The 17,445-nt window shown below is 25.6% G+C and overlaps 2 protein-coding genes across 2 annotated transcripts in view; one reads left to right on the top strand and one right to left on the bottom strand.

The window, feature by feature from the left end:
• LOC142322769 (uncharacterized) overlaps window positions 1-17,445 on the top strand; it is a 173,689-nt gene that overhangs the window by 30,693 nt on the left and 125,551 nt on the right. The window lies entirely within an intron of this gene.
• On the bottom strand, window positions 1,915-16,373 carry LOC142322994 (uncharacterized). Its single transcript, XM_075362091.1, has 3 exons — window positions 16,310-16,373; window positions 3,984-4,077; window positions 1,915-2,382 (listed from the first exon to the last, which is right to left on the bottom strand). The coding sequence occupies exons 2-3, from the start codon at window positions 4,062-4,064 to the stop codon at window positions 2,176-2,178; spliced, it is 288 nt and encodes a 95-aa protein (XP_075218206.1). The 5' UTR covers window positions 4,065-4,077; window positions 16,310-16,373; the 3' UTR covers window positions 1,915-2,175.

The following is a 17,445-nucleotide window of genomic DNA, read 5'->3' as shown; positions in this document are numbered from 1 at the left end:
AAAAATCCCTTAATCTATATGTTGGATGAAGAATGTAATTTTAGACAGTGATTTTACAGTTGGAATTGCATTATTTAAAAATTTCAGTGAATGGTTGTCCAGCTATAGTAAAATTAATAATACTAACTTGTTTTTTTGTCATTGTTTTATGCTGTTAATAAAAAAATTGTTGCATTTTAATTATGGGACTGTCTTTTCAGGTATCTTTTATGTCGCTTTAACAGATTGTTTTTTATAGGTTATGTAAATGATCTTGATTGGATAACATTATTTGCTGTAGTGTATGATGACCTTATGCAGAATAGTTGAAAGACTTGAATATAACCCTCCTTGTATGTATGAATATATTAAATTATATCTGCATGAAGTTAGTAGAAAAAAATATGTAGATGGCAGTCTGTAAATTTATAGGTACAAAAAATTAATTAAACTAACTTTTTAATTAATTAAATTTAATTTTATCAGCATTTTGATGTATGAAAGACTGTTAATTCTTAATAAGTTACTAATGATTTAAAAAAATAAATGTAAAATAAATTATGCATATTCAAAATATTTAGAAATGTGCTACTAAAAGATCTTTATGAAGCTACTATAAATCCACTTCATCGTTAGTGTTAATATTGCTCTGTTGTTCATGATCCTAATCTTGTATTGGTTATAAACAGACTCCTTTAGTATGTGGTTGCACATTATATTTGATCTATATCATACAAGTATATATATATATATATATATATATATATAAAATTATATGACATTTGAACTACCAAAACAGAGAAATTAGATGAGTTAAACTTAACATATTAATTTTCAATAACTAATTTTTGCAATATCCTGCATCTTCAGTTGGTATTAAATTTTATATGCATTACATTAAAACATATTCTTTAATTGTTTATCATTTTATTCAAAATTATGTTTTATATTTTCAAATTTTTAATAATATTATGAGCATACATATTTTGTTGTCTAGTACTGGAATGGATTCAATTCCAGTACTAAACAGCAAAATTAAACTGTGATATTTATTAAATCTTTTTAAATAAATATTTTGAATAAAAACTGCAGGAGAGGTGTATACTTAACCCTAATTAATCTAGTAGTATTAAAATACTGCTACTAACATTCCATTACACAAGCTATGCCAAAATGGTTAATGTGATCTGTATATGTGCATTTAGTTTCTATAATGTAATATAAAAATGTTAAATGTGTTGTTGCATGTAGCTTAGTAAAATCTATATACTAGAATATAGAAAAAATATAGTAAAAAAATAAATAGTGGTTGGCAGTCTTCCTCTAGAAGGCTAAACTTGATTTAACACAGTTAAAAGGTTTATTCAGTGTTAATTGATATTTAAGTTATCATAGTGAATAGGGGCAGAGGGGAAATTTTTACACCAATTTTATATGGTCCAAGAAGTAATCATTATGTAATATCAAGTAGAAATAAACTGTAAAATTCTTGCTAGTTACAATTACCAACAAAATCTGACAATAGGTTATCTGCTGTAGAATAAGGGAAAACAATATACATATAATACAAAATTTATTTTACAAATATAAAAGTTATAATTTTTTTTTTATTATTATTTTGTTTATAAAAAGTGTTAGCTTTTTTTTTTTGGTAACCAAAATTATGATATAAAATTTTTTTGTTGAAATATAAAAAAAATTAAGTATTAATACATTTTGTTTATATAATAAATAATAAATAAATCTAATCTATATTTATGAATATTATGCTCCTTAAAACAATATCAATATAATATTTATAGGTTTAATGAAATTTGAGCTTAAAATGGCATTATTAATATTACATATATATATATATATATATATATATATATAATGTAAATTTATGAAAAACCATATATCAGTAATGTAATAGAAATTCTATGATAATTTCATAAATTAGAAAAATTTAAATAAATTAAATATAAAAGTTATAAGAAAAATTAAGCAATGCACTTTGAATAAAGTTTTGTTAAATTTTTAAATCTCACTCATTTAAATATTGTATTAACTTTAAATGTGAAATAAATATATTCACATCATTAAAAAATAAATAACTTAATAAATAAATAAATATCAGTTGTAATCTTCATATTTCCTGGGAATATAAAATAAATATATTACATAATTCCATAAATTATAATATAGTTCAAGGTTTTATCCAAATACTTGGGCATTATCTTGGTATTCTGTTTTTTGTATAAAACCACTTTCACCTTCAACTGAGTATGTTACTGTCATCAATCGATTGTCAGGTAACAATACATAGTATTTTCCTTCAACTTTTCCAGCTTCATTTCCTGACTCTTCTTTACCATGGTATAGCTGTTTTTCTTGGTCTTCTACTTTGTATTCATACTGGTACTGAAATTATTAAAAAAATATGTTTAATATATATTAATTAATTTAATAATGTATCTCAAAATATTTTAATACCTTAAGAAATTTATTTTTTATGTTAGTGGTAACAGCTATGCAAAATAATAAAATAATAAAAATCTAACTAAATTAAAAATGTTAGTTTTCATTCATGTCATACCACTTTTGTTATGGTTCACCAGTTAGTAGTGCTGAGCTAGTAGCAGAACTAAGCTGCAGCTAGTAGCTGTTACACTTTGGATTCATCTGAGTCATTATTACTTTTAATCAGCATCAAACATTTAGGAAGTCTTAATTCAACCTGTGAGTATCTTTTTATAAGATATATATTCAAGATATGCATTTGTTTTGAACTGCATAAGATAATGCACTGATACCCATGATTATTTTTATCTGGTAAATGAATTTCATTGCATTGCTCTAAAGTAAATTTTCCAGATCATTATAACATGAATTGAATAATTATTACTTGAAAAAATTATATAATCATAAAGACCATTTTAAGATATTTTTATTTATTTATCATCATAACAACTTAGTGATGGATTGTTATATTGTTGTAAAAAGTCATTCTGTTATTCAAAGTATTTTTATCTGATGAAATTTCAAGAGAATAAGTTAAAAAAGGAAAAAAGTGGTTCACAGTCCCATATTCCAGCCACTTAAGGTTACATTTAAAACCCCAGATGTGGGGAATATTTTACAAAAATCCCCACATCTGGGGATTATTCTTTATTTAGTTTATCTGTTTCTTGTTTTATTTATATTCAGTTTCTCACTTTTGCGTTTCTTCTGAATGACTTATTTTTCATGTGGGTGCCTACTCTTTCTTCTTTTTGTCCTTTTTTTACCTACGATACCTATATTTCTAATAAAATTAGCTAAAAAATAAACTTAAAAGTAAAAAATTATGTTATATTTCTAAAAATATGACATTTTAAAATTGACACAAAGTTAAGGGTTAGTTTTAGGTAGCTGTTTATTTCTTACTTTTTAGTTTATTTTTTAATAAATTTGAACTTGTACATAATCCATTTTACAAATTTTGAATATCATACTCCTTCATAAACATATGATGCTTCTATCTAAAAGTCCTGTTACTTTGTTTCCTTGCAATCATTACTATATATTTTTAAAATTATGTTCCTGTTTTAATATTTAAACACAATAGTAAGATTATTTTATTTTATGTAATAAATTGTTGATATCTTAAATGGTGATAAATTGCTATTTTACAAGTGATTACTCAATTATTAGATTTACTCATAAAGAATTAGAAAAGGCACTCAAATTGATGGGGTCTTGGCCAATCTAATAACTAGTAAGTTTGGTTCCTAAAATAATGAGAAAATTTACAGGAATTAGATAATTGGATGTTCTCAAAATCTATTCAAATTTTATCAAATCAATAAAATGTTGATGAATTTCATCAATCTTTTACTATGCTTAAAAATTAATATATCTAAATTTTTGGTTTCACAGTTAATGCATTAAATATTGCATTAGTTAGTGAACAGAGAGAACTGTAATGACTATCATGTATTTAAATTTTCTCTAATCTACATTTGCAGATAAAGTTTACTTACTGGCATAGGTGCTTCATCTTGAGGTCGGGAATGTGAAAGAGCCACTAATACTAATAATACTAATAAACAGCACTTCAACATTGTGATTTGAAATCTACAAAAGAAAAAGATAAAAATAGAAATTAATTAGAAAAATGTTTGTTATGGCTATCTCAAAACAAAATATCAATTTATAATATAAATTTATGTTTTGCTATTGACTCATTTATTGTAATAATAATCAGCTGTATGCATAAAATTTATTGAGAAAAATGAAACTGTGGGTGACCCAAGAATCAAACCTAGGATTTTTTTTTGTACACATTATCCACTGTTGGCAACAGCTAAGATATTTAGTCAACTTATCAGATTTTAAAATATTGTAGTTTATAATACTTTAATGAATCATTGTCAACTCTTCACAACTACACAGCTTATGAGAATATTTATGGATTCAATAAACTTTTAACTTCTCATTCAACTGGTGGGGAAGAAAATTATTCAGTTTGATAGTATCGCTTCATACCCTCTCCAGAATCTCTTCGATTAACATTGAAAAAAATTTTAACATTGTGATATTCTGTTATTTTTCATAAATGTTCTATGTTGGGTGCAAATAAAGTACTCAGTGTTGTCAAAACAATCTAGCTTTCCTTGCCCCTGAGTTCTCATCACAAACGTCAGGTTTTTGTAACATTTAAACTGTCCTTTTTAAAAGATATGTTTTACTTATAAGGGCAAGTAAAAGTTTGAAAGTTGTCAAAAAGAATAGTGTCCCCTGGGTCCCTGTTAATAAGGAATAAATTTGCTATTCAACCCATTATTCTTATATAAGTAAAAAAAAAATAAATAAAAAAGAATAATAAGAGGAGACCAGTTAGGTTAAAAAATACTTTTTTTTATTTAATTAGTAAAATATTGAAACCTTTTCAGTTAATAAAAATTTAAATGCTTAAAGAAAATAAGCTGGCAGGCAACATGATTGCAAAACTTTGCTTGCTATATTTAACCTCCATGGGTTAAAGAAGAGCTGTCCTTAAACCCTAGTCCAATTTTGTAAAAAATTAATTGCATCAATACCCGATACACCACAGTCACCGTCCCAAATTTTGTGGTAATATGTTCACTTGTTTCAAAGATATTAAATTAAATAAATTTCAAAAGATTTCTCACATATATATGGACTATATCTATTGGTTGGTTTATATTCTTGGACTCGGGAGATCTCAAAATATCAAGAAATAAAAAATTTGAAACCCAAAATTTTGATCCTTGTCAATGTTTTTCATAATTGCAGTATTCTACACTGTAATAGTATAGGAAGTAATTAATATTTAATTCAAATTAAAAGTTCTGATTTCTTACATCCCCTTCAGTTAACAAGAATTAAATGATTGTTATACTTGAACATTTTAAAAATTGTTCTATTACATTGTCAAATAAAAAATACATTTTTAAAAATATATTCTTAATTTTCTTCAATTAAAAATCAACTGATGTAGACACCCTTCAATTAGAAATAAATAAATATACCAAAATAATAAATATTTAATAAAAATAAAATATCTGTAATGCAATTACTATACATGTCGTGAGCATGTATGTGATAACTACTTCAACTAATTCTTATTTAGAAGTCAGTTGTGTATTATTTTAATAATATTTATAACACAAATCATATCAAATTTTTATACATATATATATTTCCGTTTACTATTCCTTGGCTTAAACAAATAACAGATTTAATAAAGAAATTCTACTTGACACTGAGGAATTGAAGCTGAGTTATTTACCAATTCAGGTGAATCCAGTTTATTTGCCTTCTGGGTTTTGAGACCTGTACTGGGTTCTCCTTAAAAAATTAGAGGGGACATCTTTCATAAAATTTCGATTGAAACATTGAGAGGTTCTCCAGAGAGTCTTGAAGTTTTGAAAAATACACCCGTCTGAATTGGTAACTTCATCGCCCATCTGCTTGATTATTTCAAGTTCTCTAGTGTGTGTGTATGTGTGTCTGCACATGCGTATTAACTATAGTTGTATATTATAACTAATAGAATGAAGTAAAAATTTATTTTTCAGCTATTTTTTGACAGCAGTAGGCAGTGAAATTAAAATATTCACTCACATTCAAGTTAGATGCTGTTTTATGAATCATATCTTTTGTCAAACAAATTTTATTTTAAAAGAGATAACAAATTTACTTTTTTACAGTTATGACAAACTTTCTATTTTGATGTTTTTCTTTTAAAATTATGTTTTCTTTATTTACTTTACTATTTCTCATACTAGCTTACTTTTTTTTTTATGCAAATAACTTCTTAAAAGTGATTGATCCAACTTATCTGAAATGGCTCATTCAAATTTTTAAAGTTCCACAACCTATAGAGATTTCAGTTTCCTTTTATTAAAACTGTTTTATGGTAGATTGTACATTGAATTTTTAAGAAAATTTGAAAATGTTGTTTATTATTTCTGTTGATGTTAATAGTCTAGAGACCTGCCTATAATAATCACATGTTTTTGTTTTATTTCTTAATAAATATTTTATTTACTTTTTATTTATAGTTAATTATGGTTGTGGCCAATGTTTTAAGTACAAAAACATTGGCCACAACCAATTCTCTGCTATAAGTAAAATACTAATAACAAAAAAGTTCCAACTTATTGCCCAATCTTTATACAAAAGTTCAAAATTTTTTATAAAGATTAAATTATATTCTCATTAATTTTTTGTCATTAAAACAGCTGGCAGTCAAGCAAGAGAATGAAATAAATGGTGCTGGGAAAGAATGGATGTATCTATTGATATATATTTCTGGAATAATTTACTGTGTACATTTAAATTGCAGCCATGACCAAATTAGTGCACAAGTTTCATTGATACCTAATGAACTGTTCTGTTTTGATGGCCAAATAGATCGATTAAAAGGATTTCCATTTTTATGTATGCAGTGATAACATTTATAAGATTGTAAAGCTGATTATTTAAAATAATAATAGTAATCGTTTTTTGGTTATCTAGTTTTATAAATCCCTTCAAATCTAAAAATATAGAAATTAAAAACTATTGGTGTTAAAATACCTTGAAACTTTGCAGCAGTAATTAAAACCATTAAACAACAATAAAAGTTAATGGTCAATGGTATGGTAAATTAGAGAAATAATTTTTCAGGTAATGCACAAAGTGGAAGTACTGAACATTCTGTGTCTTCTGTTTTGTTGGCCCTGCCCTCTTACTTTAAGCACACCTATAGTTTAAAATTTGCACCTACTCTGTTTTGTAACATTTCTCTTCTGTTATTTTTGAAGGTTTTTTAAAAATATTTATTACACTTTTTAAACACTTTTTACCTGATTTATTATTTTTTTTGGTTGAATTTATTTTTTTACTGTGTATGTATTTTTCTTCTCCTTTTTTACAATTTCCTTTTTTATACCAAATATACATTTTTGTTAATTGGTTAATTACACACTTACTGCATTTGCTACACACAGTCTGTTAATCCATCATAATTTGATAATTTAAAAATATTCGTAATCTGTGCTGAGGTCGTGTCATTAATTGAATACCAAATGATCACAACTATTCTTCTAAAATGAAATTTAAAATATTTAACTTGAAATTATGTTAGAAGACATTTTATATCACAACTGATTAATTAGTAGTGATGCTTATCATTAAACCTTAGCAGCAGAGTTTACACACATGTGTCTGTTTATTACAAAATAAGTTTTATGTATATAATGAGTATACTACAAGAATGTTTAATTGTTTCTGAATAATTAAAAATTACTGATATTTAAAAATATTTCTTTAGTGATATTTTGTAATTTTAATTTGAAGTAGTTATTGTGTTAACTTATTTTCTAATAATTATATTTTTTATGTGTATTTTGTTTAAGTTTGCATGTTTGGGTTACATGCAAACTCATTATTCCTACTTATCATTATTACTTTTTTTTGTTTTATCCATGGTGTGGGAAAGTTCCATAGTTATTTCCATATTGTACCTTGAATAGAATTATTAAATTATATTATGTAATCAGATTCCACAGTCTATTTGCATATGTGTATGTATATGAGTGTGCACGCATGTATACACTCGTACACATACATATATGTAGTGAATGTGTACATGTGTGTCCACATTTGCACACACACACACACACACACACACACACACACACACACACACACACACACACACACACACACACACACACACACACACACACACACACTCTGTATTGTACTCAACACTGTGTTGTATTATTAAATATATCTTTCTTCACTTCCTAATACATTTTAAAACTTTATAAGCTTTGGAATAAAGCATTATTAACTATTAATTATAAATAATAAAGGTTTTTTTTAATTCTTATATTTCTAATATAAAATGGGAAGTACATTTCAAATCTTAATTATAAAAAAGTAGTTTAGAGCACTTTCATGTAGATTTTTAAATTGGTTTTTTTATCAACTGCTATTGCCATTAAACACCAATGTCAACAATATACACTAAAGACTCCACTCTGTAATTATTTCACTGACATGGGCCATCAGTGTATTAAAAATGGCTTTGACCATTAGCATTTTATTTCTTTAGTTCTTAGATTACTACTTTCAGTTTCAGAAATTCATTTTACTGTCACAATAAACAAGTTTTATTATCAGACATTGTCAGATTAGGTTTCAAACAGTACAGTGGACTATCAGTGTGGTTTCAAAGAAGGGAGACCCTGCGTGAGAGAATTAATAAAATTATTGAGAGACTCTAAGAATACAATCTCAAAACCTATTTAACATATTTTGATGTTTAAATATTTTTTGTTATAATGGTCAGGAATTGTGTTACGAATTACATTTCAGAACAATTAGTATCCTACTCTGAGAACTTAAAGAATTGCAGTTGTAACTTTGTATAAAAGGATATTAATGCTTACTGATGCAGACCTTGTAGTACCTGATGAAATGCTAATAAATTGAGGTACATGACAAGGGTGTGGTCTTTCATGTACTGTTTTTAATATTTATAAAAACTACGTGATGAGATGTTGAAAGTAAGAAATAAGAATCAGATATAAACTGTTAAGATTCTATTAACTTCTTGTTGTTTGAAGATAGGTTTATTTGTTGTTATGTATCAAAATGAAAGCAACTTTCAGACAGTTTTTTTTAATTGTATACTATTACTAGTCATTATAAGTCAAGAGTTTATACTAAAAAGATGGAAGTTGGGTTCTGAGTGAAACTGTAAACAGCATTTCATATAGCTGTGTTATATCCATAACATCTGCAATCGCAGGGGCTACCATCCTGGAAATTGAAGGATATGAAGCAAAGATAAAATCCAATTTATATAACGTGTATTAATAGACTGATTCTCATCGATTTCCAAAGTTAAATAGTGATGTGTACAATTTCACTTTATATTGTTGACATTTAATTGCTAATAACTATAACAGTTAATTCTGCTTAAAATAAAAGAAAAATAAGAAGCAAGTCTGAATAACATCTTAAAAGAGCTGTCCTACATACGTTATCATGCCTAGAATGTAACATATTTCTATGATGGATATATTTTAAATTAATTCTAAATGTTTTAGTTAATTCTAATTATCATGGATCTTCAAGAATTGCTGTATAAATCTATTAGTAAAATAGAACTAAGTCACCCCCCAATAAAAGATGGGTTTTTGAAATTAAGAACTGTATTGATGGCTAATCATGCCAGAGAGAACTTAAAAAAAGTGTTATTAAAGATGTAATCAACACAACTAATAAATGGGCAGCAGTTTATGTAGTAGTAGCGTAGTGGTTTCTAAATCATTTGATTCCTAGCAAGAGAGGTATTTTTTCACCTATTATGTCATCCATCTCATCTTTCTCATAAGAATACACGTAAAAGCATGTCTGAAATAATAGTAATTATAAAAATAACTCTTCCATTATTATTTATCAGTGTATACAATCTCTGTTATGGTTACAATATTTTGTTTTTAAAATTATAACATTAAACATTTTTAGTTACATATTCATTGAAATAGAACCAAATGAATACAGGCTATGTGTTAATAATATGAACAATGTACAATATTGTGTTATCGTATATATAACTATTTACAAATACATATATACATATGTTTTACTTTCTCTTCCTTATCTGCTATTACTTGAAATGCAAATTTTATTATGGTTCTATGTTAATGTATAAGTAACAGTAATAATAACAATATTGCAAGTTATTATCTTCTACTTTTTTATTTTTTTTATTGTTTTGTCATCCTCTTTCCTTTTGTCATAATTATAATTATTTTTAAATGTAGTTTCTATGAATCCATATAAGTTCATTTTTCTTTCTTTTGATTAAGAAATGCTTGGTATTGTACGATGTAGAACATCTCTTTATTAACTGTCGTGTTAATATATTATTTCATAAGGTTTAATTATTTTTCACTTCAGAAAAGTCTATATAAAATTGTTTTGAATCTTCTATGCTGGAAAATTTTAATGCAAATTAAAGTTTAAATTCAATCTAAATTACTTATTGTAAAATTTATGAAATATTAATTACTGAATAAGGATTCTACTGGGTAGTAGATAGGTAGATTTAGTAACTAGTATGAGAAGAAATTAAAAAAAAAAAACAATTTATGAATATTTTCCCATAAAACAATTCTGGGGACAGGTGAGGCTTTCCTTAAGGAATCCTGAGCCTGTTCTCTAGTAGTTTTATATCCGAGAAAAAGATTTTTTTTTGTATGTATTTAAGCTGGTAATTGAAAATAGTTCACCATAATTTACACCTCCATGGTTAATGATACCTTGCTTTCCAAAGGAATTATTGGGATGCATACCTTCTATTTGGAGGGTGCTATATGTACTGACAGGGTTTGTCTTGTTTTAAATTCATCTGAGAAGATTATATCCCTTTCTCATTTATCTTATCCCTTTATCCTTGATGTCGTTCAACAGGCTTTTCCTACACCAGAACCGTGATATGATTATAAAGATTTGTTTGATTTCTGTGTCACTGGTATATTTGTACTGTGGTGGAGAAAGGTTGGTTCTGTGCATAGAATTGTCTAAGGACCTTTTTCCTTTCTTGTGGCTGTACAAAAAGTCTAACTATTGGCTAAGATGCTTATCAAATTAGGTTAAACTGTTTTACCCTTTTTATGCAAATATTATATATACATTAATAGACTATTATGTATTGATATGTTTGACCTATCAATTTAATTAAGGCTTTCTCCTTTTACCGGTTTATTTGCTCTACCCATAAGTTCTTCTTTGGAAATTAGTATCAAAAAATAATTCAGATCAGGATTGTCAAACATCAAAATGCAAGATAGCAGGGCTTAAAAATTAATTCTGATTGATAACAGTATGAGAATGGAGTTATTGTGTAACTCTATTCATCTGGATGTGTTGATTATTTGAATTTATTCAGCATCAGGATATTTTAAAAATATACATTATTTATTTTTTATGAAACTAAAACCTATTTCTTTTTTAATTTTGTCCAATTTTTAAATGTCATGTTTGAACAGTATTATAAAATCCAAATTGTAGAATTACTTTTATATATACATTTTTTTTTTTTTTTTAATCAAAAGGTTTAGATTTCCAGTAAATTAAAGATTACATAAATTTTAGATGCATTAATTTATGTATGAATGTAAGTTGCCTTTTGTTGTTCCAGTATTGTGTTAATCATAGTCATCTTTCATTCAAAGTAATATGAGTCCATAGTGATTGTATTTTAAATCAGTCCTCTATTTTGTTGATCTATTTTCTTCAGAATTTATTTTATTTTAAATGAAATTATTCTGTATATATTATTTTAGCTTATTAATATTTACATTTAAAATGATTACAAATAAATTTTTGTATTTTACACTTCACACTTATTGTGATTTCATTAGACTGTATGACATTTCAAGATTTTTCAAACTTTCATTTATATATAAATGAAACCTATCTAATTTGGAATGAAATAGCTTATACTGTAATCCAAATTTGGTTTAATGATACAAAATTTCTCAGCTTGAAGTATTATTTAAAAAAAATTGAAAATAAGTATTTATTGTAACATGCTTTTGTTTATGTAGTTATTTATTTTATAATCTTATATATTAGGAGCTATTTTATGAAAAAATAAATCTGTCAGCTTGATATGATAATACACTGTTCTGAAAGGTTGAGTTCACTTAATTGTGTAGTTAATTAAAAATAGATTTAAGTAGCTTTATTTTATTTAATTTATTAAAATAAATTAATGATAATTGCCATTAATTTAATTAATGGCAATGATCAACCTCATGCTGGAGAAGCCCAAAAAGCAAAAATGTTTTATGAAGAGTATCATTCAGAAATAAATACATTGGATGTTTATAATAGTATAAAGTAACTTTTGCTGATAGTTAAGTTAAAGTTGTATACTTTTTAGATGTAATGACAATGTGAAAAATGATTATATAATCAGTTAAAAATAGTTCATTCATGATGAGAATATTTAACAGTTTTCATTGCTATATTTTGTAATTATAAGAAGTCCTTGGAACATCTAGTAATGATTTAGTTAGAACTGTAAATAGCTTCATTCCTTGATTTTGATAATGTACATATAGCTGTGTTATTAAATAGCTTCACCAGGCTAAGGTATGTTGTTAAGTAAAGTCTAGCAACAAATAGTTGTCATCAGAAAGCACAAAACAGAGATTTGAGTATGTTAAAATTTAACATGGTACTGCTAGGGCTTGATTTGTCAACATTTCTCAATGATGGAAAATTTATGATCTCTATTATTTACCTTTCCTCAATGCACTTTTAACTTTACTTAGCATTTTCAAATGATAGTTTAATACTTTTGGGGGTCATAAGAAATATTTTGATATTAGTTACTAAAATGTTACTTTTTTCCCTATATTCTCATATATAATCTACAAAATCTTCTGATTTATAATTGTTTTTCGGATGTAATTGAATAAATTAAAAAAAAATAAAAAGTAAGCTAAAATTAGGAACTAATTATATATGTTATTTTAGAATTAAATTTAAAAATATTTTTTAAAAAACTGAATTAAAATTTAAGATCACAATTTTTGTGGGCGCTTTACCATCCTATATTACATTTTGCTAAATTATATAAGGTTTATTATGAAATGAAGTTTATAGTAAAAGGTTTAACTGTTCAGCGACAAAATTTAATGTTAATATATTATTTAATATTCATAACCACAATTTCATAACAAAAAAAGAATCTGTTAAAATTATTATTTTACTAGGATGTGATAACTAGTTTTTTTAATTACTTAATGTAACAATTTAGAATTATGTATTTTATTTCTTCTTTCTAAAAATTATGTTCACTTAAAAATCTCCTAGGTATAGTATAAATTTATTTCTTATAAGTAATATTTTGGCTGACACATGTAAAATATCAGATATCATCTGCATTTTGGTGGGCTTGGCACGCTGATAAGCTACAGTATATTTGGTTTGGTAAAAAAGAAATCAAGAAATCACTTCACATCCCACTTTCCTTAGTAAGCCAAGCCTATGATGGGATATTTGTTATTCTTAAGAATTGCTATGTTATTTTGAAAGTGACATGTGTCTCATGTCAGGTGCCTAAAACTATTATTGTTATAGCACTTAATTTGTATTACGATTCTCTGGTAAGTTATTAAAAATGAATTTGTAAAATCTAGATTATACTACTGTTTTATTTTTTATGAGGTATTTAGCATGCTTGAATTCTGTTGTTTAGCAGACAAGGCTTTTTGAGAAGTTTGATATTTCTTTTTATCATGTAATAATTTCTATCCACTTCTTGAATTAACCTCAGTACTCAAGGATAATAGCCATCAGTAGTATTTATCATTATTTTTTTTAATTGATTTAATAATTAAAATTGATAATTATTTACTATTTCTGTTATAAATGCGCAATAATAATATTTTTTTAATGAATTTTTGATGAAAAGTGCCATATTCCATTTTTATCAGTAAAAATTTAAATGTGTTGGCAGCCAAACCTACTGATTTTTGGTGATGTGATATGAAATATAAGTCAGTTTTCTAAGAATAAAAAGCATCGATGTTAGGCTTAATAGTGAAGAATGAAGTGGTTTTTCATTACCTTCTTCAGTAACTTGGAATGTATTGTTGGTTGTTAGTATTCCAAGCCATAGAAATTCATATGATTATTTAGTCATAAAAATGGCAAATTATACTGTTCACAGTAGGGATTGGCTAATGAATAACACTACTCTTAGAGAAAGTAACTGAAGTAACTCTTGATTAGTATTACATACACTTCAAATGTTTTAGATGCCTTGTAATTATAATTTTAAGAAAGTTGGTTGGAAAAACTCTTCTTGCATCTTGTAATAATATAAAAGTAAAGTTAATAGACTACTTCAACTTTGTGTGATACCCATTGTATAGAAAGGAATGGTTGGCCTCCAATATCCATTGCTGGGATTTTGTGGAGCTTATAGTACAATTTTGCTTACCTAAAAATTCAATAAACCTACACCCGAATTGTTTTATAATTTATTAACTTAAGTTTTTTTAAATGCAAACATTAAATGTAATTATCATTACTAACAACAAAATTATACTCCAGGGGAAACAGACTAGTTAAATTTGAATTAATATTATCCAAAATACATTAAAATATTATTCCATTAATAACTGAATTATAGTCAAATATTACTTAATTTTATATCTTACAAGAATGTTTTTTATGCCTGTTTTTCAAAGTATTCTGGGCTTACATAAAAGGTTTTGGGATATTTTTATGGCTACAACCTATTTTTGATAACATTAAGTTTTTTAACATCTCCAAACGTAAATTTTATTTAATTTTGTTATTGGAATTTTAAAAGTTGTAAAAACTATACCTTTTTATATAGTGTTTAATTGCTTTGTGATAATTATATATTTTTTTAAATTGTTCTTTTGAACTCAATTAATAAATGTAAATGTTCAGTTTGTGTTGTATTTTACATATAGTTGGATCAACATTTAGATAAATAAATTAGAAATGTTAGGTTAAAAGCTTAAAGTGTTAGGAAATTTAAAGTGATTTTTTTTCTAAATTAATATTTTTGGGAGTATGTCCTGTCGTCCGTGAAAATCTTTTAATCAAAATTAAGGGTGATGTAGAGTATCTATAATTCTGTAAACATAAAGAGATTTTTATATGTGAAATCTGCATGTTTGTGTCTCATGAGTACATTGTTTTTTTGTAATGCTTTATCATTATTCATTAGAATTGCCTTTTTTTCAGTAAGCTCTTTAAATTACAAAACTGCAGATCAATGACAGTCAGAATATAACTGACCAACTGATAATTTCAATTGAATTGACGATTTTATTATTTAAATTAAAATATTATGCCAATTTTCAATACTTTGATAATAGATTACATTAATTAATTTTTTTATTAAAAAATTATTGATTTTATTTAATATATTATTGAATAAAACTTAAAAGAAAAAATCATTCATCAATTTTTACAATTAATAGTTTGTGAGTTACATTTTACAAAAAACGTTTTCTCTCTTCTTCAATTGGTAGATATACAATTTTATATTAACAAAAAGACCCTGTACAATAAGTTTTTAATTAAATTAATAAAAATTTTCATACAGCTTATTAGAAATGTTGAAAATATTTTCATAATGTTGCTTTTCTGAATAATAAAATAAAAATATAATCAAATTGATTTAATAATCATAACTTATTTACAATTTTCATTTCAGTATACATAAAATTCAATTTTTTTTCTATTGCATACTGTCTAAAAAAAGTGATGTATGTTTGAAATTGTGAGAGTATTGTAATTTAATTAGAAAGCTTTTAACAAATTATAAAAAATTTTTTATTAAAAAAAAGACGAACTGATACCTCGTTGTTTTAATGTTTACCTTCTAATATTATTAAAAATAAACTAAAAAGTGTTTATTTTATTTGTTCACTTCAAAACTACAGATTGGTCTCCAATTACAATTATATTTTAATGAGGATAAATTTTTTTAGCACGTGAAAAATTCTAAGTCTGATTGGGAATTGAATCAAGAATCTTCTGTAGAAAATTACTAAATGCTTTTTTTAATTTTCTTACAGATTAAGATATGTAAATAATTCAGAATTTGTTTGTACTGTTTTTTATTATGCAGCAGTTTGAAATTTATTTACTTAAACTTTTTTATGTTACTATTTATAGTGGTTATAATATCATTGATTTCATATAAAGTGTACATTTATAAATTGTGTGCTTTTCATTTTACTATGTGTATGTTTCAATAAAATAATTATGATGTACTTACTGTTAACACCACTGTCTCCTGATGGTCTGCACAAGGGAAGTGCATCAACAAACTTGCGTCTCTGTTTTATAAGTGCCGCCTTTTCAAGGACACCCACGCTTATGGGTGCACTTCTCTCCCCCACCAACTCTCATTATACCCTCCTGTCATTTTTAGTTGAATTTATTCAGCCATCTAACTAGACACTTCTACTACCTCCCCACTTAGAAACACACACACATTCTAAAGTCAACAACTCTTACATCTTTTTCTTTTTCTGTCCATTTAGAGAAAGTCTTTCCCTTAACTACTTTTTCTTATCTAATTTATACTAAAATATTGGTTGCATTTTGAACACTGTCATCTATAAATCTTAGGTAAATCATTGTTTTTTTGTATTATTTGTCTTTGATTCTACTTCTGGGGTCAATAGGGTGAAAGTAGCGACTCATTTTTTACAGATCATTCATTCTGTTAAATATCTGTTTCCCACAATATTGACTGATAGTAGAAAATAAACAAATAATAATATCAAATTATTACAATTCACATATCTTCAACTTTTAATCTCTTTATAAAATAAGGAGATTATTGGGCTTCTGGTATATCTATATATATATATATATATATATATATATATATATATACTCGTATAATGATAAACTTATTAAACGTTTCTTGTGATTCAATCCATTTTGTGGGAAACTGTTAGCTTGCAGGTAATTATATTGTGATATTATCCTTTATCTTATTTCTTATTACACTTTTTTGTAATCACTGTTTAGCTGGATTATTCTCTTCATAGTTCATGTATCATACCCTTCTGCATGATAAGATTAAATAGTAAATTTATATAAGACCAATATTTAAGAGGGCAAACTTCCTAACTAAAAGCTTGCAAAATGATATTTTATTTTACAGGATTTTTTAAAGATAAAAAGATTAGCATTTTCACAGTTCTTCTTCAGTGACATCATCGGTCAAGATCACTCTGCTCAATAGATTAATTGAAAGCCATAGATGACTTTCATCAGGTCCCTTGTTCATATAATAAGTGTACTTTTAGATTTTTTTTATTCATGAGTCATTCATTAGATCAATCGAGGATGCGTTGTTGATTAAAATTCAACAGTAGAATGATGTCCGTTGGTAGTATT

The sequence above is a fragment of the Lycorma delicatula genome, chromosome 4 (genome assembly GCF_047948215.1).
Source record: "Lycorma delicatula isolate Av1 chromosome 4, ASM4794821v1, whole genome shotgun sequence".
Lineage (NCBI taxonomy): Eukaryota > Metazoa > Arthropoda > Insecta > Hemiptera > Fulgoridae > Lycorma > Lycorma delicatula.
The sequence above is the reverse complement of the archived record's forward strand: the minus strand, read 5'-3'. Positions and strand labels throughout refer to the sequence as shown.

What these genes read in the sequence shown, in the direction of transcription:
- LOC142322994 (XM_075362091.1), bottom strand. Translation starts at nt 4,064, where the DNA reads ATGTTGAAGTGCTGTTTATTAGTATTATTAGTATTAGTGGCTCTTTCA. An exon ending in AAGATGAAGCACCTATGCCA is followed by an intron (nt 2,383 to 3,983) that starts GTAAGTAAACTT and finishes TAATAATTTCAG; the next exon opens with TACCAGTATGAATACAAAGT.